The 25,162-nt window shown below is 40.8% G+C and overlaps 1 protein-coding gene and 1 long non-coding RNA gene across 9 annotated transcripts in view; one reads left to right on the plus strand and one right to left on the minus strand.

The window, feature by feature from the left end:
• nova2 (NOVA alternative splicing regulator 2) overlaps window positions 1–14,771 on the plus strand; it is a 104,515-nt gene extending 89,744 nt beyond the window's left edge. For all 6 annotated transcript variants that reach the window (XM_081614691.1, XM_081614692.1, XM_008426572.3 and 3 more), the window contains one exon: window positions 303–14,771. In XM_081614691.1, the coding sequence (XP_081470817.1) occupies window positions 303–1,325 (1,023 nt within the window). In that variant the 3' untranslated portion in view covers window positions 1,326–14,771. The remainder of the gene's footprint in view (window positions 1–302) is intronic.
• Window positions 1–25,162, minus strand: part of LOC103475147 (uncharacterized) — a 44,078-nt gene that overhangs the window by 12,692 nt on the left and 6,224 nt on the right. The window lies entirely within an intron of this gene.

Below are 25,162 nucleotides of genomic sequence, written 5' to 3' on the forward strand. Positions count from 1 at the left end.
GCTTCCTCCCCTTGTCATAGTCAAGCTAGCATAGCTGACCGTCTTCCAGGCTATTATTTCTTTTAATTAAAGATTTTTCCTGACTTGTCATCCAGCTGCGGTGACGTTTACAGTCAGTTTACATATCAGGAGTTCGTTTAGTAATCAGCGCATTACGTTGACAGCTTGGCAGCTAAAACCAATGCTAGTCGTCGTTAGCAGCAGTTTCCGGCGGGTTCTGGCGCTGCAGCGTCTCTTGGACTAAAATATTAAAATGTCTTCCTGTCAATAACTCTTCTTCTGTCTTCTTGTCCCCCCAACAGGCCAAGCTGATTGTCCCCAACAGCACAGCCGGCCTCATCATCGGCAAAGGCGGCGCTACGGTCAAGGCGGTGATGGAGCAGTCTGGGGCTTGGGTCCAGCTGTCCCAGAAGCCCGAGGGCATCAACCTGCAGGAGCGCGTGGTCACCATCAGCGGCGAGCCGGAGCAGAACCGCAAAGCCGTGGAGATCATCATCCAGAAGATCCAGGAAGACCCGCAGAGCTCCTCCTGCCTCAACATCTCCTACTCCAACATCACCGGGCCGGTGGCCAACTCCAACCCCACTGGCTCCCCGTACGCCAACTCCACCGAGGTGATGCCGGCGGCGGCGGCCGCCGCAGCCGCCACCGCCTCCTCTCTGCTGGGCCAGGCGGGCCTGGCGGGAGTCGGCGCGTTCCCGACCACCATGTCCAGCTTCTCAGGCAACGACTTGCTCGCCATCACCTCCGCGCTCAACACCCTGGCCAGCTACGGCTACAACACCAACTCTCTGGGGCTGGGGCTCAATCCCGCCGCCGCTTCCGGGGTGCTAGCAGCCGTAGCGGCTAACGCCAACCCAGCAGCGGCCGCCGCGGCTAATTTGTTAGCGTCGTACGCCAGCGACGCGTCTACCAGCGCGGCGCACCCCGCCGCCAGCCTGGGAGGCCTCTCTCTGGGGTCCCTGGCGGCCGCCACCGGCGCCACCAACGGCTACCTGAGCGCGGCGTCGCCTCTGGTGGCGTCGTCCCTCCTGGCGACGGAGAAGCTAGCAGAGGGAGCGAAGGAAGTGGTCGAGATCGCCGTGCCAGAGAACCTCGTCGGCGCCATCTTGGGGAAAGGCGGGAAGACGCTAGTGGAGTACCAGGAGCTGACCGGCGCCAGGATCCAGATCTCGAAGAAAGGCGAGTTCATCCCGGGAACTCGGAACAGGAAGGTGACCATCACGGGGTCGCAGGCCGCCACGCAGGCCGCGCAGTACCTGATCAGCCAGCGGATCACCTACGAGCAGGGCGTCCGCGCCACCAACCCACAGAAGGTGGGCTAAACCTGACAGGAAGCGAGGAGGAAAAGAGGAAAAGTGAAAAGGAATGGGGGCTTCGGGGGAGGAGAGCAAAGAAAAAGGGAGAATGGAAAAAAGGAGAGGAGAGAAAGAATGTCGGAAGGAATCGTTTGCGCCGTTTTCTTCTGCGTGTTTTCAGTATTCTATATTAAAAAAAAAAAAGGAAGTTTTTTGACTCAAAGCAAAAATGTGCTGAGAAGGCGAGGAGGGGAGGGGGAGCGAGTTATTACGCTGAAAAACCAAGAAAAATGTGTAAAATGTAAATAAGGTTTTATTACTTAACGTCTTGACCTTTTGGGATTTTTTTATTGTTTTATTTTTTGTTTTTCGTTCAGTAAATTAAGCTGTCTGTGTATCGTGTGGACAAAGCTGAATGCCATTTAGACTGGGAGGCTACAGAGTGCGGCGGGGGTCACGGGGGTCAGGGTGAGGCGGAGGGTTGGTGTTTACAGGGTGCAACGCTCCGCCGGCCCCTCCGGCCCACACGCTGTATCCTCAGACAGATTTTATTTAATCCAGATTATAAATTCGCCCCTTTCGCTTCGCCCCCCCTCCCCCCTTCTTAACGGTTTAAAAAAAAAATAGAAAGATTGCAACTTTAGCTTGATGTGTGGAAGCTAAGAAACGTCCTCAACTCCCGAAAACTTCGCCTCCCTCGAGTCTCGGTGAGGAGCGTGAGGGCGTTTCTTCACACACACACACACACACTTACACACACACAGGCGCAACCGGTGCAGCGCTGCAGACCCGCCTCTGCAGCATCATAATAATAATAATAATAATAATAATAACACTCATGATGGCAGTAGCTGCGTTTCCGGCACAAATGTGCGCAAACGTTTTGTCGCTAATTTCGCAATTAAAAGAGAAAATGAGTCATTAAAAAAAACACTTCCTGTTTTCTTCTTCTTCTTCTTCTTGGTTTGTGCGAGAATCAACATCCGGTTGCTGGTCATGTGACTCGTACGATGCAAAAAAAAAAATATATATATATATTTTTAAATGTCAAATTGCGCCGTCATGTTGCCTGGAAACGCAGCTCACGTCGTTTCGCCACAGGAAATCTCCACCACTGTCGCTATTTATTAATACCGTCGCCCGTTTAAAGCGCAGTCTTCTTTTTTTAAATCTGTGAATTCAGGTTGACATGAATGTAAATGAGACTTTTTGTTCTGGGTTTTGTTTTCATGTAAGAGGAATAGTAATGTGTCAAATAGTGTAATATATGTCTTATTTATGTCCAGTTAGAGAGCCGCCCCAGGCAGGAAGATCATTAGGGTGATATATCCAGTCAAAGAACCGGGAGCACACACACACACACACACACACACACACACACACACAGCTCCATATCTGGTGCCGCTGACAGAGAATCCATCAAATCTGCTGTCTGTAGCTGAAGTGAAGCGTCCATTTATCGCCCGCTGCAACTAAAACTGAACCGTTTAGACGAGACGTTGTGATGAAAACACCTGGAAATTTGGAAATTCTGAAATTATGAGATTTAGTTTGAAAAGTTTAACATTTTTGACTTTTTGAAATTTTATCATTTTAAAGAGTCAAAGAAATTTTTTTTACTCAAACTCAAATTTCCAGTATTTTTCTTGAAAATTTCTGAGATTTCAAAATAGCTAACCAAATTTTTGACTTTTCAAAAATTTTGAAATTTTTTTTCTAGAAAGTACTAGAGATGAAGCTCAAAATTTCCAAGTTTTCCTACCAAATTTTCCCAGACGCTCATTCGCTCGCTGAAGGAAACACCCGGCGCTTTATGCGGCGCCGCCCATCACGCGCCCGGCGCAGCCTGCAGTTCCATTTCCAGTCCAGCAGGGGGCTTTATCGGCGCTGCGGCGAAGCGCCTGCTGCAGCTGAACCTGCGTCGTTGCGCTGAGACCCGATCTCGGCCTGTGGTCTTCCAAACCCGCCTCCCCTGTCTCAGTTGAACTGGATCCAGCCAGAGCACTTAGGACCGACTACTGAGGAGACGCAGCGTCGAGTCGGGCGCAAACACAAACTAAATAAAAACACTGAAACGTCGTTCGTCTGGGGGCCACCGCTAAATCTGCGCGCAGATTTTGTTCTTCGAAAGGCAGCATGCATATCAGTGAAAGGAGATAAACTCGCCCGTCCGACTGCCACGAGGTCAAAGGGCAGATGTCCAGCACGCACCCGGGGAGCGGAGCTCCCGTTCGTTTACTGCCCGCTGTAGGCTGCTGAAGATGCTGTTGTTTATTGTGTTGAATATATTTTGTGTTGTGTTTTTTTTTTTTTTTAAAGCAAATCGGAGTACACTGAATTATTATTATAATTTTTCTTATTTTGTCTTAATGCACTGTGAAGCTAGAGAGCCGCCGCCCGACCTGCTGCAGGTCGGGGCTGCAGACGGCGTCACGACTGGCAGGGAAACGAAACAAAACAAATCCACGTATCTGAAAAACACCCGAAGAAGTCGTCATATCCGAGTCCCGAGGGGAGAGACCGGGTCGAATCAAACCAGTTCTTCAACGCAGCTCAGAGTTTCAAAGTCCAAACGCTAAAACTGAGGAGGGGGTGTGTTCTTCTATGTTAATTTTTTTTACTAAGCTATAAAACAACAGCAGCACCAATCTGAGCCCAGGTCAGGTTTGCTAGCGAACGTGTCGTTCTCAGTTGGAGCGCCAGTGAGGGTTTAATCTCCACCGCTTGGTAAGGAGGCTTCTTTACTCCCATCTAACTCCATCCACACTCTGCTCACCTCCTCTTTCCCAGTGCACCCCCATCCTGACACCCTTCTCCTCCTAACACATCGCTCCATGGGTGACTCTGTCTGCTGTTTTCCCCGATCGATGCATGTCTGCTGCTTGCCCCAGGAAACGCCTCACAGAGAGAGTCTGCGGAGAGCTGCAGGAGGAAACGGCTCGGCAGCCGCTTTTCAGACGGAGTCCCGTTTGCACAAACTGCGGCGGCGTGTTGGAGGCGATGAGGGCGAGGAAACGGGAGGAAGCTCGGACAAAAAAAACTGCAAAATTTGGCAACGACTTCAGAAATTTTCTAGAAAAAAAAAAAAAAAAGAAGTTTCCGAGTTTGGAAAGTTGAAAATTTGTTTCAGAAAAAATGTTTCAGAAAAAACAAGTTTAAAATTTGATAGAAAAAAATGTAAATTTGAGGTTAATCTAAAAAGTCTGAGGTTTAGAAGTAGAAAATTTGATAGATAAAAAGCTCAAATTTTGAGATGAATGTAAGAAATGTTCTAGAATTTTTTTTTTTTCATTTAAAAAACTATCAGCTTGATCTCCAAAAGTCAAAAATTTGCTTGGAAAATCTCCGATATTCAGATTAATCAGAAATTTGAGAAAAGTTTCAAAATTCAAAAACTTTTGACTTTTAAAATCTCCAAATTACTTTTTTTTTAAAAATCTCTGAGGTTCTTTTCAAAGCTTCCAAGTTTCTTCTTGCAAATTGGTGATTTTTCAAACTCAAACTCAGTATCACCAAGAGTTTATACATAAATATATATAAAATTCCTGTTTTTTACTAGATAATATTTGATTTCTCAAAGTCAGGAGTTTCCACATTTTTTCTTTCAGAAAATTTCTGAGATGAAACTTGAATTTCTTTTTTTTTCTAGCAATTAATTATTTTTGACTTTTCAGACTCGTAAATGTTCTTATTTTTTCTAGGAACTTTCTGAGACGTTTTGTCCGCAGCTGAGCGCTGCGCTCCCCGTCTCTCTGTCCGCAGCTGAGCGCTGCGCTCCCCGTCTCTCTGTCCGCAGCTGAGCGCTGCGCTCCCCGTCTCTCTGTCCGCAGCTGAGCGCTGCGCTCCCCGTCTCTCTGTCCGCAGCTGAGCGCTGCGCTCCCCGTCTCTCTGTCCGCAGCTGAGCGCTGCGCTCCCCGTCTCTCTGTCCACAGCTGAGCGCTGCGCTCCCCGTTTCTCTGTCCGCAGCTGAGCGCTGCGCTCCCCGTCTCTCTGTCCGCAGCGGCCCGACACGCCGTCCTACTCGCACATATCACCAGGGAGAATCTTGACTCGGGTTTGACTGGATTTCATTGGTAGATTTTGCTCTCGGTTCTTCGGTGGACAGATTCTGTGCTGCATGCGTTTCGTTTGCAAAATAATAATTATTTTTAACATTAAAAAATGTCGAACTCACTGGAATTTGTGATTTTAAACGGTTATTATAGATTTAATAGGCTGAACGTGCAATATGCAGAAAACATGCATGCAGTGCAGCATCTTTTACGGGAGACGAGTTTAGATTGTTGTTATTATTATTATTAATGATGATGAGAGGATTTATATTTCATCTCACTGGTTAAACCTTAAAATAATTTAAGTTTTCTCAACGTTGGGCGACTGACATAAAAATGTGACAAGTACTGGAAGCAATACTCGCGTCGGCATATCGTGTTGTCCCGTCTTATCCTCTGTCTGCCGCGCAGGAGCGTCAAACCGTAGGTGTTGGATAGGTTTACAAAAGTACATCTTTTTCTTTTTTTAAATTGTGGAAAATGCTGCTATTTAATAATTGATGTACTAAGACGAAAACATATCGGAGCCTGTCCTTCAGCTGGAGCAGCGAGTTTGAAGCGACGGTGTAGAAATAAATGTTAGACGCTGACAATAAGTTAATTTTGTGCCAAACATGTCTTGAAGGAGCTAAAACGCTAAACGTGTTAACTCAAAAACATTAGGTAATAAGAGACCTCCTTTTATATTAAGAAAATGTGAAAAGTGCCAAATGAAACTTATTTATAGTAAGGGTGAAGTTCCCACATCTGTTTTTAAGAGCTAGCTAGGCTAAAAGACGAAGCACCTCACTGTAACGTTCATTTTCTGTCCTTCCTGCTGAAGAAGGAACCGCCATCTTAGCGTTAGCCGACCCTCTGGGAACTCAACCTCCCAGAATGCAACAGCACTACTACAACTCTGGGGCTAGACCGATCAACATAGCGATAGCTTAGCATCGTCATGCTAAAGAAAATGTGACTAAGATAGCATTCTTAAATACAACTTTTTATAGCTACAAGAACAAGAAAAAAACAAATAAAATGTATTTTGTGGAAATAGATGTTATCTTTTTTGCACGTCTATATTGCATGATATCAAAGTGAAGCGTGGACGAAAAAAAAAGAAGAAAAACAAATAAAAAAAATAGGCAGTGTGTGTTGTTGATTTTCTGAAACAAATCTCTGCATGTCGATAAGGGTAGAGCATTTTGATATTGTTTTACGTTCAAACCGTTATTATTCCATGCAGCTGCTTTAAAACAAACATGGCCGCCTCATGTTTGCTACAACAGGAAGAGGATTTTTTTAGAGTTTAAATTGACTTCCTTGCGAGGGATTTGAACAAAGCTTTTGAACAAACTTTCTTTTCTTACATCCTGAGCGAGCTTGGATTAAAAATATCGAAACGCACATGAAAAAATGTTTAAAAATCTATATATTTCTTAGGATTTAGCTACAAATCTAGACAGAGATTGTCCACGAATGTTCTCATCATTTCATGAGTTTCACTTTTCTCACAACTGCTGCAGGAGCTTTCATGTGTTTCTCTGTGTGGTTTCGTCCTCTAACATTACTAACCCGTTGGCGCGTTACGTCTGGAGTCCTTTTATTCCTCCTTCCCCTCGACTTCTGGCTTATCTTGGCATTAATCCACCAGTTTATGCAGTTCAGGAGGAATCCAGGACCGGTGTGAGAGAAGGAGGTAAAAACTCCTTCATGTGTTTCTCCTGTGTTTTTAATCGGGATGCACCGATCCAGTCATCAGAACCGGGCGATTATTTCCTGTTACTTAATGAATCGAGACAGAAAAGTGACATTTCTTCACGCTGTAAACACGTAAATGAAATGTTCTGAGTTTAAATAAAGGTTAGTATAACGATACAGTATTTATTTACTTAGACCTATACTGCACAGATTATTACACTTTATTGATTATCAATTATCTTGTTATAGTGTAATACAGTAGTTTCCACGCCATCACTCTCCTGGGGGTTTTGTGCTGCAGAAACATTTCCATTTAGCAGAATCTCTTTTTTTTGTTAACAATGCTAAGCTAATGATGGCATTTTACTAGAAAATATCGCGATAGACACGTGATCAAAATCAATAGGAAATGCGTCTGATAAAACGTTCAATAGTTTTTAAACTCTGAATAAAGAACCGCAAAGCATTCTGGGAGATGAAGGCAAAGGAGAGACGCTAGCCGCTAAAACTCTCACGGCTAGCTAAGCCAGGTTGGTGGAATCACCAGGCTGTTGCTAGGCTCTTCGGTTGCCTAGCAACAGCCTGCTGGATGAGAAGCAGTTACAATACTCCCCCGCCCCTCCCCCCCACCTTTGGTTACCTAGCAACGACCTGCTGAGTAACTGGCAGCTTGAAGTCGTTTGAAAATAAACTGGAAAACAGGAAAGGTTACGCCAACAGTTTCTCAGTATTTCAGATATTTGACACAAGAAACTAATCAATAGCTGTTGATATCGACTTACATTTGTTTTTCAGTGGTAACAGTATTACAACGTTTTAAAATGTGATTTTTTTTTGTGATCAGCCTCCTTCAGGAAAACCTGCAGCAGGTTTGTTTTTTTTCTCCGAACCGGACGTGATCGGTATCGGCTGGGATCGGTGCATCTCTGGTAAACGCCTTTCTAACTTCTAGAAAGAAAAAAAAAAAAAAAGTATTTTTTGAATCCCTGTGTTTACCGGCTTCAGCATGGCCGTCCGATCGTCCCGTCGGAAAGTGTTGCCATGAGGTTTTAAATGTTTGCACTAAACTCTGCTGACACCGCATGGCAGGCCGAGCTGAGCGAGACGACTGGAGATGTTTCGCAGTAATCCGTGTTTTCTGTGTTTAGATGTGCATGCTCCTCGTGTCCCGTCTCTGTTGAAAGCCGATGAATCATAAGTTCCCACGTGTGTAGCGAGTTTAACCCCCAGCCTGCTCAACAGGTCATAACTTGCTCTGGTTTTTATTTGTCATTTTTTGGCCCTTTTCACTCCACCTACCTCTAGAAACCTGCTTTCCACGGTGTGTTACAGGAAACTCGGTCCCCATTGAAACACCAGCAGCAACTGTAGACTGCATTTGTCACATCACTGTTTTTCTGTTTCTTCTTCTTCTTCTGTTGATCTCTTTACCTTCCTGGTTTTTGGTTTGTACTGTATGCTCTAACCCGAATCTGTTTTAACAAAAAAACAAAACAACAACAAAAAAAAAAGAATGCCATTTTCTGTGTGTAGCTTGTTTACCCTTTTTTTCCAAACATACACACATAAACACAAACAAAACACTCCATGCTCTCCTTTTTGTGCACTTTCACTGCCCACTCCTTCCTCCTCCTCCTCCTCCTCCTCTTCGTCCAAACATACACTCACACTTTTCTTCTCCTCCGCCGCCTCCCACGAATCTCTTCTCTCGAGTGCCAAAATAGAAAAAAAGAGAGGAAAACAAACAAAAAAAACAAAACAAAAACAAACAGTGACTACTACTCCTCCTCCTACTACTACCATTCCAAGCGTTTTTTGAGTTGTATTGTCTTGGACATCCATCTTGGAAGCACCCATGAAGCCAGCATGCTCCGCCCCTCATAACATGATGTCGCTCATGACGCCTCAACTGAACGGCACCTTTTGCCCCACCTACCACCACCTGTCTCCTCCTCCTCCTCCTCTTCCTCACCTCCCCCCACCCTCCACCCTCCACAGAGCTAAACCCGGCCAGGATTAACCCCTCTGCAGGTCGGCTACCTTCCTCCTCCAGAACCAAACAGAAACAGCTACTACCGCTCATGCCAGCTGCTTTTTCTCTTTTTTTCCCTCCTAATTCTGTCATTTCTTCAGCCTGTTGGACTCCATTTTGATTGTGTGCCATTTCCCCCTTTTCCTTCCTTCCTTTCTTCCTCTCTCTGTGATCGCTCTCGCTCCATTTGATTTTTTTTTCTCAATGGGGAAAGATTAAAAAAAAAAAAAAAATCTCCATTTTGTTTTTTTCTAATGATGATTTTTTTTTTGTTTCTGTTTGTCGTTTAACATCCAAATCACGCCGACGCACGCACCGCGGTGTGTGTGTGTGTGTGTGTGGGAGCGTTTACGCACCGTCAGCTGCGCAGCCCATCCTCTGTCTTCTCGAACTATTTTTGAACTTTCACCCCCCACCCCCCACCCCACCCCACCCCCTCCTCCTCCCCCCTTCCTCATGAACTTTGACCTTCCTTCCCCACTTCTGTGTTCATCCAACTGTTTGGACGATAACTCTCCATTCCATCCCCAAAACCTCTCTTGAGACTGTGCAATGCTAGCTGATATGATTGGATTATTTTTATTTTGTTTGTTTGTTTGTTTGTTTGTTGCTCATCATTGGGGGACATTTCTCTGAGATACAAGTCAAAAAAAAAAAAAAAAAAAAGTGAAAGTAAGAAAAAGATCCTTAAAGAAAAAAAAACGCATAAAAAGCAACTGTCTCTCCACGTTTTTTTCTCTCTCTCTCTCATTGTAAATATTTTTGTCAGAGTTTTTTGCCAAGCTGTAAAGAGAGAGCGTGTTGAGCAGAAAGGGGCCGGCAGCATAAAGAGAGAAACTCCTGAACTCCCGTAGTTTAATCTGTAATCGGCTCTGCTAGTGTTGCCCTGTGCTGCTGTTATTAGTGTAGATTTACCTCCTGTGTGCACTGTTAGCTTCCCTGTTAGCTTCCGATAGCAACCGCTAACCACGACGGCTAGCTGAACGCCATTCTCGATGTGCATTTGTTGATGTTTTTCCTACCAGTGAGTTGTAGTGGCGTTAGTGTGTTTTTTATTAGCGTTAGCCACATATATCATCATTACAAAAAAAAATAAAAACATCGACATTAGTGGGGGGAAGAAAAAAAAAAAATTAGAAAAAGTCGGATCATATCTCCATGTTGCATTTTTTTCTGGAAATAAATTCGACTCCCGCCATTTCATCGCATTGCTCTCAGCTCCACTCTTGATTTATGCTGCCTGCCCCATCGCCGTGACAACACCACATGAGCTATTTATTTCTCAGACTATTATTGATATACTATTAATAAATAACGTCGCAACAAGAAAAAGGGAATGACTGGAAAAAAAGGTGAATTAATACTATTGTTTTGTTTTTATTTTTTAGTATCTTAGTGGTTGCTTTTAACAACATTCATTAACTGACTTAAAGATTATTGAATATTTAATGTAATTGTAGCATTGTGTTTGTAAAGCAAAAAAAAAAAAAACCTAGTGAGTTGTGTTTCTTGACTTGTGGATTACCAGTGAAGTGGGCAATCTAGTGCTAATATATATATGAGGTCTTTTTTTAAGGATTCTTATTTTGCGACAGCAACAGCAGTCATTATAAATGTTCATTTTAGCATCACCTGTCTTCCGTTGTCTTATTCTTCACCTTCCACCACACTCTGCATCATCACAGTAACACATCGCAAGTCCGGGGTGGGACCGAGCGCTAGCTAGCTGGCGTGAGCTACAAACACTCACACCAACCCGAGGGACGTCGGCCCCGCCCACTTCCCTCAAGTCAAACAGAGTCCGTGTCAGACGTTTGTGCCGCAACAACTTTCATTTGTGCCGCTACTGCTTTAAAGATTTTAACGAATGTTTGCAGTCAACCAGCCAATCCACATTAAGAAATTAAACAGTCGCTACTTTGTGCTACACAGTGTAGCGACTGTGCTAAGTTGATTGATGTGCTGCGTTTGTGCAGCACAACTTTTTGTTTGTGTCTCTTTTATTTTAAAGATGTTAATAAATGTGTCCAGAGGTCAAAGGTCAACCCGCCGGTCCGCATTTATGAAATTAATTTAAATATAGTGTCGATCAACTTTGCTGAGTTTGTGCAGCACAAAAAAATTTGTGCCATTAAAATTGAGGGGGAAAAAAAACAAAAAAAGTTCACCAAAGATCAAAATGAAACAAAATTGATTTTGCTACATTTGCACAACTAAAATGTTGATAGCATTAGTCCTTGTCCTGTTAAGACGAGGACATTTATCATTAAAGCGTAAGGGAAGTTGAAAGGAAGCTATCAGTAAAGCAGGGGTTCTCAGTGTGGTTCGTGGGCCTGAGCAGGGACACGAGATGCCAAGTGGGAGGTCGTGAAATGTTAGCCTTTTGTTTTGTGTGCTATTTATTGGTTCTTTTACTGCAGTAAATTGAAAAGGCATACTAATACCATGTTTTAAATACAAATTTCTGATAATTAGCAGCACAAACGAAAATGTATGTTGCACAAACATAGCACAGTTGATCGACACCATATTTTATTTGACTTCATAAATATGGACGGGCTTGTTTACCTGTGGTAACCTCTGGAAACATTAATATAATTAAAATGTCGGCGACACAAATTTGTGCTGCACAAACCTAGCACAGTTTATTCACATCAATTAGTTTGATTTTATAAATGTGGACTAATCACTAATTGGGTTAAAACTGGCCCTTAAGTGTATGCTGCTTTTAAAACAAAAATTTGCTGCACAAACACAGCATAGTCAGTTAACACCAGATTTGATTTGATTTTGTAAATGTGGGTGGCTGTTTGACCTTTGATGACCTCTGGAAGCATTCCATAAACTCTTTAGAATGTTAGCGGCCCAGGCAAACAATTTGTGCTGCACAAGCACAGCAGCACATATTTTGGTGCAGCACAGAGGTAGCCCAGTTGATCGACATATTTCTTTAGATTTTTGTAAATGTGGACAAGCTGGTTGACCTTAGATGACCTCCTGAAACATTTATGTCTTTAAAATGACAGCAGTACAAACAAAACTTTTTGCAGCACAAAATTTTACATGAATTTCATTTCATTTGAAGAAGGTGGGCGGGGCCAACTTCACTCAAGTGAGCGTGCTTCTAACTTTCCTTTGGATGCATCTGTGTTTGGGTGAGTGTGTGAGTGAGTGTGTGTGTGTGTGTGTGTGTGTGTGTGTTTGGGTGTGTGTTTGGGTGTGTGTGTGAGGGAGGGGCTCAGGGTGGGTGTTTCTGTCCAGTGTCCACCAAAAAGCTAAAACCTGTCAGGCTTCCATGCTCCCTGATGGAACCGCCTGACGTTATAGCTGCAAACCCTCATCATGTGATCTGACTCAACTCGACTGTCCATAACCCCTTCAGTCACCTGACCAACCAAATCAACCAATCACTGTCCACCACTACCGCCTACCCCTGCGCCATCCTTTTGCTGCACACCACGTCAGCCCCATGTGATGTTCTCCATCGATAACATACTACTGTCACAATCTATACTGACAGGTCTGGGGTTAAAAGTTAAAGTGGTTTTTGTTTGTTTGTTTTTTTAGATTCCTGAGGGTTGAAATCCAAACAAAACCGAATTCAGTTGCTTGATTCGTTAAAGGTTCAACTCATCTGGGTTTAGTTTGCTTTAACACGTCTGTTTCTTGGACTTCTGCCTTCAAAACCTCAGAGGTGAAAGAAGACATTTTGCACTAAAACGTAAAAAACGTCAAAAGGAAGCTTCCAGTAAAGGAGGGGTTCTCAAAGTGGGGATCGTGGGCCTGAAAGGGTCGCAAGAAGAAAATAAATTATTTTTAGACTTATAATAATGTAGCTACTAGCATGCATGGACGTTAAATAATTAAATATATCATGAAATAAATAATGTACAAATAGGCTTAACATTTTTCAGAATGGAAAAACATATCAGGTTTTCCAATTTAGTTTAGTTTTGTGACGCGCTTTGAGACGACATTCGTTGGGAACTGGCACTATGTAAATTAAATTAAATAAACGGGAAGATAATGTGTTTTTTAAGAGGTTTAGAATTGAGGTTATTACAGTTCACTAACTAAAACTAACAAAATAAAAACTGAAATTGGACATTTTTGTTAACTGAAATAAAAACGGTAATTTGAGAGTAAAGCTAACTTGAACTATATTGTGTGTTTATAAAACTAAAACATGTAGATATGACATCCTTCATTTTTGTGTTTATTAATTAATTTATTAGCCTTTCGAACTGATGTGAAATTTATTTTTAAGTTTACGTCAGTTGTCTGAAAATTTCGGTGTAAATCCGTAAAAGTTTGAAAAAACCAAAACCACTACTATATCTAACAAAAACAAAACAATATTTAACTAATAATTAATACAAACTAGCAAACAACTAATTAAAACTAACTGAATCAGACAAACAAAACGTCACAATTAAATGAAATTATCATATATCACCCAAGTCTCTGGCGCTCTTATTTTGGCGGTCACAGGCTGTTTGGGAACCTGTAGTAGATGAGAATTTCACCGGGACTATTTTTTCTGTCGGAAGCAGATGTAGTCGTCGCGCAACAAAATAAATAAATAAACGTTTTTGGGGACAGAAATCCACGTGGCAGACGTTTGTTTCGACATTTAGGGATTAAATCTGAACGGGGGTGCGCTTACTTTCTACGCCATTTCACTCAGTTAAAAAAAAATAATAATAATAATTTAATTTCCTTAATCTTCGAACCAAGACTTGTTCTTTTCCCCCAGAGCTGCATCCTGCATCCTCCTGTTCATACTACTGTACGTGCCGCATTACTTATCTTGTACCAGGGCCAGAATCCACCTTAACCCGTTTCCACGGCAACCCGCAGGGTGGGGGGCGGGGGGGAGGGGGGGCAGTTGCCCGGCAACTGGCTTCCAGCACAACAAAACCAAGCTACCGACCAAGCAACCCAACTGACGAGGCCACGCCCACCTGGCAAAGATTTGACCTTAGAGGAAGAAGCAGAGGAATAAAAAAAAATAAAAATAAAAATGAAACCTAAAAAAAGGAGAGAGAGGACAGGAAGAGGGAGAGAACAGGAAGAGGGAGACGTAGTTGTGATTCTCAGGGTGTCTTACGCAGATTTACTGTTTAGTCTGTTCTCCAGTCTCTCGCTGGCGTCTTGTTGCCCCAAAGAGCGAACGGTTTGTATTCCCCCCCCCCCCCCCCAAACCCAATTCTTCCCGATCAGCCGATTGATACTAGCAACCGACCGATCGACCAATTCTCTCTCTCTCCCCCGAGCGATGACGGTACGCGGCGGCGGCGGCAGCCGGCCGGCTGTAACTTTATGTTTACAACCCAAATGAGACCAACAACGCTGTTGACAGAATGTGTAGGACTTTAAAAAAAAAAACCAACAAGAGAGACGAATCTCTGAAGAAAACTTATTTCTAAATACTGGAACTTTTCGCTTACTTTCTATGTGACATGAGGTAATGTGATTTTTTTTCCAATCATTGCATGTGAATATTTTTATTTGCAATGAACCTGTTGGAATGGATGGTGGTACATTTGCGGCGCCGGCGCAGGAGCCGGTCGGCGCCGAGGCTTTTCTGCCGCCGTCGGGATGCTTTTGGACCAATGAATGCTACATGTGTGACCATGCAAAGCTGTAAAGGTTTTGTTCATTTGTACATGGTTATGGGTAAAATAAATCATTGAAGCAAAGTCACATCTTTAGTGTTAAGCAGTAAATCGTCACGTTTGCTGTGAAGAGTCAGAAACAGGATTTTGTTTTGTGTTTTCTGGATAACGCTAGATCAGGGGTGTCCAAACCGTTGTTGGGGAGGGAGGCGGGAATTTTTTACAATTCTGCAGAAAATTTTACTGCGTTTTCTGGAAAAATAAAACAAAATTTACTGAATTCTAACCAGTAAAATAAGGATTGTTAGCTGTGAGTAGCCAAGTTTAAGAAATTTTAATTCGGTTGTACATTTCTAGAAAAAGATGAAACAAAATTCAGTTGATTCTGATCAATAAAATGTAGCAAAGTTGAATAAATGTGACATTTTGAGTAAAAGTCAGGTGTGTTTTTGGGAAAGGATGTGTAAATTATTACAATTTTGAAAAAAAGATTTAAAAAATTAGTCAAATCTGAGCAATAAAATAAGGATTAGCTTAAAGCTCCATGTAGCAAAGTTTAATAAATATTTAATCAGATTTGATCAGGATAGAAGAAAACAAAAAATGCGATTATTTAATATAATTAGTTGCTGCCGATGTTTTCTACTGTAGGGAGATTTTACTTTGTAATAATAATAATAATAAAAACCCAGAAATCCTTCAAACACGACGTTACTCAGGGGCCGCACACAATCAGTCCAGGGGCCACAAATGGCCCCCGGGCCTCAGTTTGGACACCCCTGCGCTAGATGATCTAATCCGAGGTAAGTGAAGAGCGGATCAGAGCAGAAATAAAGTTTCAGGGGTTCAACTCTATGACATATCCATCTACCCACAATCCTCCTGTGCACCAGCGTCATCCGACCAACACCTGCATCCACCATGACCCGACTCGTCCGAGTCCGACTCGCTCCATGCCATCGGCTCCCACCACAGGAAACGGAGTCACACTTCACAGCATGGTACGAACCGCCCGCCCGCCCGCCACTCGTCACTCTCCTTCCACATAACTTTCTCCATACGCCACCTAAAGAAGTTCCTCCAGCTTCCAGCCGGAAGATCCGGCTGAATCCGCTTCGGGTTTTAGGTCCTTCCAGATTAAAATGCGTTCAGGTCGCCGGGTTACCGGGGAAAAGGAGGACATTTCCGCCAAAAGCACCGGGAAATTTCAGATTCAGGCGTTTTCTAGGAAAAACGGGGAAATTTCTTAGTTTAAAAATGTGAGGAAATTTTCAGAAAGTTTGAGATAAATCTCAGTAAATGTTTTTGTTTGTGTTTTCATAACGTTTTGAGAATGATCTCAGGAACCTTCTAGAAAACGCAACAAAGATTCTCTGGTTGAAAAGTTTGTGAGAAAAGAAATCTGAAAATTTAAGGTTAATCTCATTAAATTTCTAGAGAAAAATAAGAAATTTCTGAGTTAGAAAACAAAAAAAAAATCTGACAAAAAAAAAAACAAACATGAGATATAAATAAACATGCAAGAAATTTTCTGAAATTGAGATTAATGTAAAAAAAAAAAACTTAGTTTGAGTTTGAAAACACAAATTTGCACAAATTTTTTAAAACTTTGACATTGATGTTTGAAAAGTTGAAAATTTGTCAAAAAAACTGAAACTTTTAGATAAATCTCACAAATTTTATGAAAATAAAAAACAAACTTATTTCATAAGTTGAATATTTTAGACTTTCGAAACTCCAAAATTGCCAAACTGTTTTCCAGCAAAGTTTCAACATTTTTAGCTGATAAATTAAAAAAATTCTAAAAAATGTCAGAAATTAATCTCAAAACTTCTGAGTTTTTGGTGGAAATTTTGTCTCTTTTTTTTCATAACTACATGGCCGTAATACGCCCTGGTAGTTTTGTCCATTTATTAATTCTCTTAAATTTAATTAATTTTTTTTAGGATCAACTTGAATATTGAAACGGAAACGACAAATAAAATTAACTATTTAGTCTCTGTAAACAAAACAGTCGAGACCAAAAGTCCAGACTGAAAACTTTTATCATCCAGTTTTTGGCAGGAAGAGAGAAAAGAGAAAAATGATCAAATTGTTTTAATTTATCGCCGATTTATCTTTAATTTATTCACGTTTTTACAAACCAGTTTTCAGCTCAAGCAGTGAACTCCACACTGAAAAAAAACTTTTTTAAATTTTACCTTGTTCCATGTCATTAATAAGCTTAATTTGATTTCTTGCAACATATCAAGTTTTTAAAGTTGGGTCAACGGTTTTCTTTTTTCAGTGCACAGCAGTCCTTCCTCCAGCTGTTTGTCCATTTTTAGAAATAAGATGCCGTTTCTTTTCCACGGTCAGAAGGAGGCGACACTTTGGTTGGAGTGTGAATTAGACTGTCATAACAAACGAAACTGACATGAAGGAGACTTTATTAAGCCTTAATAACTGTTGTTATTAAGCCTTAATAACTGTTGTTATTAAGCCTTAATAACTGTTGTTATTAAGCCTTAATAATTGTTGTTATTAAGCCTTAACTTGTTATTAAGCCTTAATAACTGTTATTAAGCCTTAATAACTGTTATTAAGCCTTAATAACTGTTGCTATTAAGCATCGCTCTGTAAGTTATTACACTTTTAATTCAACTTCACATTAAAAGTGTAATTACTTACCAAGTAACACAAAGTTTTACTTTTAATGCAAGTTTTAGTGCACCATGTTGTCACAAAGTGCCGTCCTGTAAAAAATGACGCCGTTAACACCAAGTTGACACTTTAATGTACTTTTAATGCAGCCCTGCTTTAAAAATTTAATTTGCCAAATAATGCAAACTTTACACTTTTAACGAAGCTTTTTGCTTGAAAAGTTCAATCATTTACTGAATGAGTCATAAATGTTTATCGTCATTCAGTGAATAACGACACTTTTAATTCAGTTGATACTTTTAAGGCGAGTTTGTCTCAAAAGTGTCTTTATTTAGTGAATAATGCAAAGTTGGCACCTTTTAAATTTTTCATGAAACCTTGCATTAAAAGTGTCATTATTTACATAATAAGTCATAACAACAGACACATGTTTAAGTCTGTTGTTACGACGTGTTATTATGTAAATAATGACACTTTTAATTAAAAATGGACATTTTAATGGAGTCGTAAAGCGTTAAAAGTGTCATTATTTACATAATAACACGTCATAACAACAGACACACGTTTATGTCTGTTGTAACGACGTGTTATTATGTAAATAATGACACTTTTAATTAAAAATGGACATTTTAATGGAGTCGTAAAGCTTTAGAAGTGTCATTATTTAAACAGCCCTTCGTGTTTATGGCCGTGGTGTTTATGTCAGTCTTACGCTCACTTCAGAAGCGCGTTGTGCTGTGCTCAGGTCGACTCCTGAGGTGTTTTAGGGGGTTTTTTCTTTGACGAGCCAGAGGTAAGTTACTCACTGCACTTAGAAAGGTTAAACTCACAATGATCCCTATCTTTGCATTTCCTGCTACCTGCCGAATGACTCTTAAAGTTTTTTAGGAGAGAGGAAGGGAAGCGCGGCGGCATATTTTTGTCCCAGCTGCCCTACTTGTGAAGTTTGCCCAGATAAAGCGGCTGCGCGCCCCAGAGGAGCGAGGCAGGCAGCGTCTTTGATTAACTATGTGCTTCTGCAGGCCTGCAGCCGGCGCAGCCTGGGAGCTGGAAACTGGGGCACCGGGATGCCGTTTCTACAGCTGCATGTACTCTGAGGTTTTAGAGTGAAACAAGAAAAAATGGGGCCTAATTGCCACTATAACAAAAGTCATTCAATTAATCATACTTTGCCAAAGAAAAAAGCCTTTGCTTCTTAACTGTAACTCTTTATCTCCTCCTTGCTAATGCTAGCAGATTATCCGTCTTTGTCAGCGTTAACAAAGCAGCTACCAGCGCTAATAGCTCACCGCTACGCTAACAGGCAGCATATTGATTTGCTTCCCACTTCTTCTGCCCTTCCTACATTTCCCCCCATGTTCCCTCATTCATTTAAGCTCTAAAAATAAATGCCAGCGCCTCCCAGAGGAGCCGCACGCCCGAAACTCCCAGGCTGGTTCCTCTGAAGATGAATTAGCATCCGGAGTGACTGCAGCCTGAATCTCTGCCGCTTCGAGTTTTCCACAGAGAAAGCCTCGTTTTAGAAACCAAAGCTAAGAAACTGTGCTACAAAATATAGATGGCAGGAATAATTAGGTTTTATTTACATTTTATTTAAAAATATATATGTTAAATTGTATTTGTGTCTACCTCAATGACCAATAGGAACATATTTACTAGCATTGCAGCTAAAGGTTTCCACTGTTTTCCCTGTTGTCACCCTAAACATTAGCAACGAATTCAGGACTAAGCACATTAATGTCGCTTCCAGAAACAAAATAAAAACGATTATTTTACAGTTAAAAATGCGTCGGTACGTGATTACCAAAGTTACCAGGAAGAAATCAAGATTCAGCAGAAAGTTCAAGAAAAAACTCATTTTGGAGGATTTGTATCCCCACAAATGCACTAAAAATACTTTGATTCAACCGGTGGTAGGCACACGTCGGCTAATATGCTAATCTGCTAACAGAGCTAATTTTTCCATTTAGCGCTTCAGCAGTTTTTGCTAACTGAAAACAGCGCACTTAGCTTCCCCTAAATTAGCTAAAGTTTGGATTATCAGATAGAGAATTCATCAAGTAATTAGACACAATGTGCTAACAGCAGAGCTAATTTTTCATAAAACACTTTTGCTAACTTTAGCATACTTTGTTTACTGTAAATTAAATTTTCCAACTAAATCTTAAAGTGCTAATTTAGTTGGCTGTTTTGTAGGCATCCAGTTGAATAAAGCTGAATGTCTGTGCTGATGCTTTGGTCATCGACTGCTTAGCATTCTTCAGGTAGTGAGACGTAATGCGCTAACAGCAGAGCTAATTTTTCATTTACAGCTTTAGCATTTTTGCTAATTGGAAACATTTAGCACACATAGCTTCCCCTAAATTAGTTGAATTTTTGGTTATCGACTGTTGAGAATTCAACGTCTTAGACAAACTGCGCTAACAGCAGTTATTTTTATATTTAGCGTTTGCTAAGTTTAGCACACTTAGCTTAGGACTAATACTATTACTAATACTAATTTTTTTAAAATAAATTATGAAATGCTAATTTTCTTGGCTGTTTTGTAAAATTTCAGCTAAAGTTTGACGTGAAGTTTTTTGATATTGACTGTTAGGAATTGTGCTAACAGCAGAGCTAATTTTCATTTAGCACTGTAGCATTTCTGCTAACTGAAAACATTTAGCGCACTTAGCTTTCTCTAAATTATTTGAAGTTTTGGTTTCTAACTGTTGAGAATTTACCAAGTAGTTGTTTACATTAATGCTCTTATTTTGACGGACAATTGCATTTCCTCTTCTTGTATTCTTATTTTTTTATAGAAACTTTTCGGTACACAGAAGAATACGCTTACATGAACAAACAACAGGAAGCGGTAATTAAACAAATCCATGTAAAAATTCACATGTGAATTGTTTTTGAGAGGCTTCTCTCATTCTTCACCAGCAAATTACGTGTATTTTGTACCCAGAATGCATTGCAGTAGATGTAGTAAACAGTTTAAAATCTATTGATGTGAATATTCAACAACTATAAAACTGAAACCAAGGAATCACTTCCCTAAACTTAACTGTATTTAATAACAAATTTGACCCTATAGAAATAAAAAATCACTTTTTAACATGTTTTGTGTCATAGCGCTTTAGCATTAGCTTCTGCTAAATACCATGTTGGAATAGCATTTTAGCATTAGCCGTGGTGCCTACCACTGGTTTTAACCAATAACCAAAACATTCCAGCCTATAGATGAACACATGTCGCCATTACTCCCACCTAAAGCCTTACGTTTTTAACGAAAAAGACTCAAAACCTTCAGTTCACACACTGGAGATCACTGTGAGACTGAATCTGCATTAGTAAAGATTTTATTGAGAAGCTTTATTTTGTATTTAGAGTGGCAGTGTTAAGAAAATAAAAAATGTAGGTTATAATTTCAGGTACATGCAGCTAAACGCTGCAGGTTGCTTTAAAAACAGACGTCAGTTCATCTGGAGTACAATAAACTTTATAAATTAAACCAGCAAGTCATGTATATATAAATATAGATATACATTTATGTATTTTATGAGCTTTTAAGGCATATATAATCTATTTCTACCTTGAATAAGTAACAGAATAAATTAAATTTTAGTACTGAAACCAGTCAAATCTGGTCTGTGAACAGGATTTAAATACTAGCTGATTTTAATAAAAACGTCTCAAAGCTTGAAAACTAACCTTCATTTCTGTAATAAGTCAGAGCAACAGATATGAACTTCTGTAATAAACCCACAGCTCATTTATAATTTAAACAGCACCAATACGCAGAACTAATTCATTATTAATGCTGTTTGTAGCATTTCCAGCTCAAACTGACTCGTTTTTTTTGTTAGTTTTTTTCAGTGCTTTGCTTCTAACACAGATTTTGGAGATTTACCAAATGTTTTTTATTTTTTCTGACTTGTGCCACAGCTGCAGTGCAAACAGTGTGTACAGTAAGTTGTTTATCCATTTTATGGTACAGATTATGTTCTGCTATCTTGCAGTCGCTGTTGTTCCTTTTTTGTGGGGCCTGAATGCTTTAATAAATATATTTTCTACGGTAAAAAAAAAACAAGGGAATCCTACACAGCGTGACACAAACAAGTCCTGTGTGTTTTCTTTTCTGTAAATAGCATAAAAAAGGTCATTTTTCTGCTTTCTTCTTTTCTTTTTTCCATAAAAAAAACCCACGATTTTAAGACTCCACAGCATTTTGTGTGTCTGTTCTTGGACGGATTGCAGGTAAGGCGACTGAAGGTGAAACTTAATTTTATACACATAAAATAACTGAAAAGATTTTACTGCACCAAACCAAAACTGAGCTTCTGAAAATCCAATTAGTGGAAAACATAAGATGTAGGATTTCTGTGCAAAAACAACATTTTACCAAGTATTTTTTTTTATTTTTGCATTAGTTTCAGTGGAAATATCTTAAAACACTTGAAATAAAATAAAACTAACTTACAAGTAACTACAGGAGATTGTTTTAAGTCAACAATTTACTAATTTTGATGAGAATCATGTCAAGTAATCTAGTGGAAGTAGCACTTTTTAATCAATATCAAGGCATTAATGGCTTAAAACAAGCTTTTAAGTATATTTTAAAGTTACTTGTAAGTTAGTTTTGTCTTATTTTAAGTGAACTAAGATATTTGTGTTTTTGCAGTGCACTGTGTTTTCAGCAGGTCCGTTTCCGTCTCCCGTATTTCATCTGATTTCACAGACGTCCTCCAGAGCAGCTGTGCAGGATGAAGCCTGACATAAGTGGGAATAAGGAGTCGTCGTCTTGTGGTGCGGCAGAAACGTCCAGAGCTGCAGATTCGCTCAGAGAGCGTTAATCTTCTAAGCTCACAGCAGCAGCAGCAGCGTGAAGCAGAATAATTGGTCATGCTTTCAAAAACTGCAAATGTTCGAGTGCAGCAGGACAATCTGCGTTTGTAACAGACGAAGCTCTTTTCGGTTTGATCGGGAACCAAAGTTGCAACATTTGCTATATTTTCAGCTGCTGCGGTTCGCTTTCACACTCCACAGTGTCAAACAGACCAAACCCTTTGAAAAAGCTGTTCCCCTCCTCACCTGTGGGGGCGCTGCACCAAGAACCACTGAATTAAACAATGCAAAAACCTTTGAAGACACTGAGCACAACTTCCTTCTTCACAAAATGTTAAATAAAACTGGAGTTAATGGCTGCTGGATTTCTCCAAAGACCATGAGCTATTTCTGCAGCCAGCGCTAGGCTAGCACGTTTGTTTTGATTGTATTTACCCAGAATGCCCTGCACCATAGTCCACTTCCTGCTTTTGGAGTAGCCTTCAGTCTGCTTGGTTTCCACATATGCACTCAGGCCATACCAGAGCTCACTTCAACTGAACTGATTCAGTTTGTAGGTGGACCAGAGTTCACTTTTTCTGGTCCATATCAAACAAACGAACCGATTTAGGATGTTTCACTTCTTATAATTCAGTACATTTGGTTCGATTAGGGACCAAAGTTGCAACATTTCTTACATTTTCAGCTGCTGAGGTTCTCTTTCACAACACAGCATATCAAACAATCCAAACCCTTTGAGCAACCTGTTCCCCTCCTCGCCTGTGGGGGCGCTGCACCAAGAAGGAAACAACAGAGAAAACATTGAGTACAACTTTCTTCTTTACAAAATGTAAAGAAAAATCAACTGGCGTCAGATTTTAGCGGTTGTAGGATTTCTCTTTTGATTAAAAAAAACACAAGCCATTTCTCCCACTTGCGCTAAATTAGCACGTTTGCTAGCTTTAACGCACTTAGCTTAGGCCTATTCTAAAATAATTTTTCCAGATAATTTCTAAAGTGCCAATGTTTCACTGTTTTGTCATCTTTCAGTTGAATAAGGTTTGACATCTGTGCAAAAGTTTTGATCATCATCCGTTGAGACGTAAATCGCTAACAACATAGCTAATTTTTCACTTAGCACTTTAGCATTTTTGCTAACTGAAAGCATTTAGGGCACTTAGCTTCCTCTAAATTGGTTGAGGTTTTGGTTATTGACTGTAAAGACTTCTTCAAGCAGTTAGCTTTTAATATTCATGCTTTTATTTTGAAGTGGGTGAAGACTGTTTATGCAGCAGTTCCACTTCCTGTCCTCGTGTTACATTTTTTTCCATATTTGGTAAAATGACATAGCGGCGATAATAAATCCTGGTATATATTTGGCAGTCGTAGTTTTGAAAACGTGTGGAGACGGTTGGTTATTTTAGCTGTGGTTCTATTTTTACTGTAATGACCTTCAACACCAGGCTGCACAGTGGCGCAGTTGGTAGAGCTGTTGCCTTGCAGCAAGAAGGTTCTGGGTTCGATTCCCGGCCCCGGTCTTTCTGCATGGAGTCTCCATGTTCTCCCTGTGCGTGGTGGGTTTTCTCCAGGTACTCCGGTTTCCTCCCACAGTACAAAAACATGACTGTCAGGTTAATTGGCCTCTCCAAATTGTCCCTAGGTGTGAGTGTGTGTGTGCATGGTTGTGTGTCTCTGTGTTGTCCTGCGAAAGACTGGCGACCTGTCCAGGTGACCCCGCCTCTCACCCAGAACGTTAGCTGGAGAGGCAGCAGCTCCTCCCGACCCCACTGAGGGGACAAGGGTGTAAGAAAATGGATGGATGGACCTTCTTCACCTCCTGGTCCTGCAAATCCCACAAATCCACCAGGACACATTCGTCTCTCCACCACGGCCCTCTGCTCCCACCATGAACGCAAAACGTTTCTCCACAGACTCAAGACGGGAACAATTCAACACCAGGCGTCACAAATACGGCGTCTAAATACTGGCATAAATCAGAAAAACAATGAAATTCAGTGGGACAGAGGAAACCAAACAAGATGGCTGTCCATTTATGAATGAATTCGTTTTAATAATTAGTTAAATTATGATACTAAAGCAAAAGTAAAAGGTGAGAGTAAAGTCATAATAATACAAAAATAAAGTCAGAACTTTATGTTTTTCTAAGCGCGGCTCTAATACTCATATTAAGTAAATACTTTTTTTTATTATTTGAAAAATCTCCAACTTCAGTTTCTCTACGTAAATATCATTGTCAGAACTACAACTTTCTCAAACATCTTCTACTCTAAATCCTTATAATAAAATAAAACGTCACATGTTGCATGTAGTCTTCAGTTTTCGCATGGTAACTTCAAAAAGTTACATTTTAAGCACAAGTTAGGGATATTTAAATTTATTATAAACAACTTAAATTAGCAAATTGTGCTGAAAATGTGTAGAAAAAATATTAAAGAGTCAAAAATAATGTTTTTAAAGCATCAATTTGGTCAAACCCAAATCAGATCTTTCTCGCAGAAAGTCTTACATAATTACTGGTAACATTGTTCTCAGTTTGCACGAGTTGAGATGCAACAGGAAGCTGTGACTGATGTTGGAGCGCGGACTTCCTGTGGCGAGAAGCCGCCCTGCAGGAAGCAGACACTCGTTTTTAATCACATTTTTCCCGAACGTCGCGGCACCCTGAGGGTTTGAGACCCAATCGCCCAAAAACTGCACCATGAATCCAGACGGGAAACATCCCGTGATGCCTGGAAGGGGGAACCAGGCCGACGGCTCGCTGCGCGTCGGGCTGCTGCACGGTGAGACGCCAAATAACCACTTCCTGTCACTTCCTCCAAACTTCTGAGCTTTAATTATGAGGTGAGCCACTTGGCATCGTTTGCAACCGTAAGCTTTATCATTTACATTTTGTGAAGATGCACAGCGTCTTCTTTGGATGATTCCATGTTGTTTCCTTCAGTGGTGGTTCTTGGTGCAGCGCCCCCACAGGTGAGGAGGGGAACAGGTTTTTCAAAAGGTTTGGTC

This window comes from Poecilia reticulata, chromosome 13, assembly GCF_904066995.2.
Source record: "Poecilia reticulata chromosome 13, P_reticulata-male-v2, whole genome shotgun sequence".
NCBI classification, from domain to species: domain Eukaryota; kingdom Metazoa; phylum Chordata; class Actinopteri; order Cyprinodontiformes; family Poeciliidae; genus Poecilia; species Poecilia reticulata.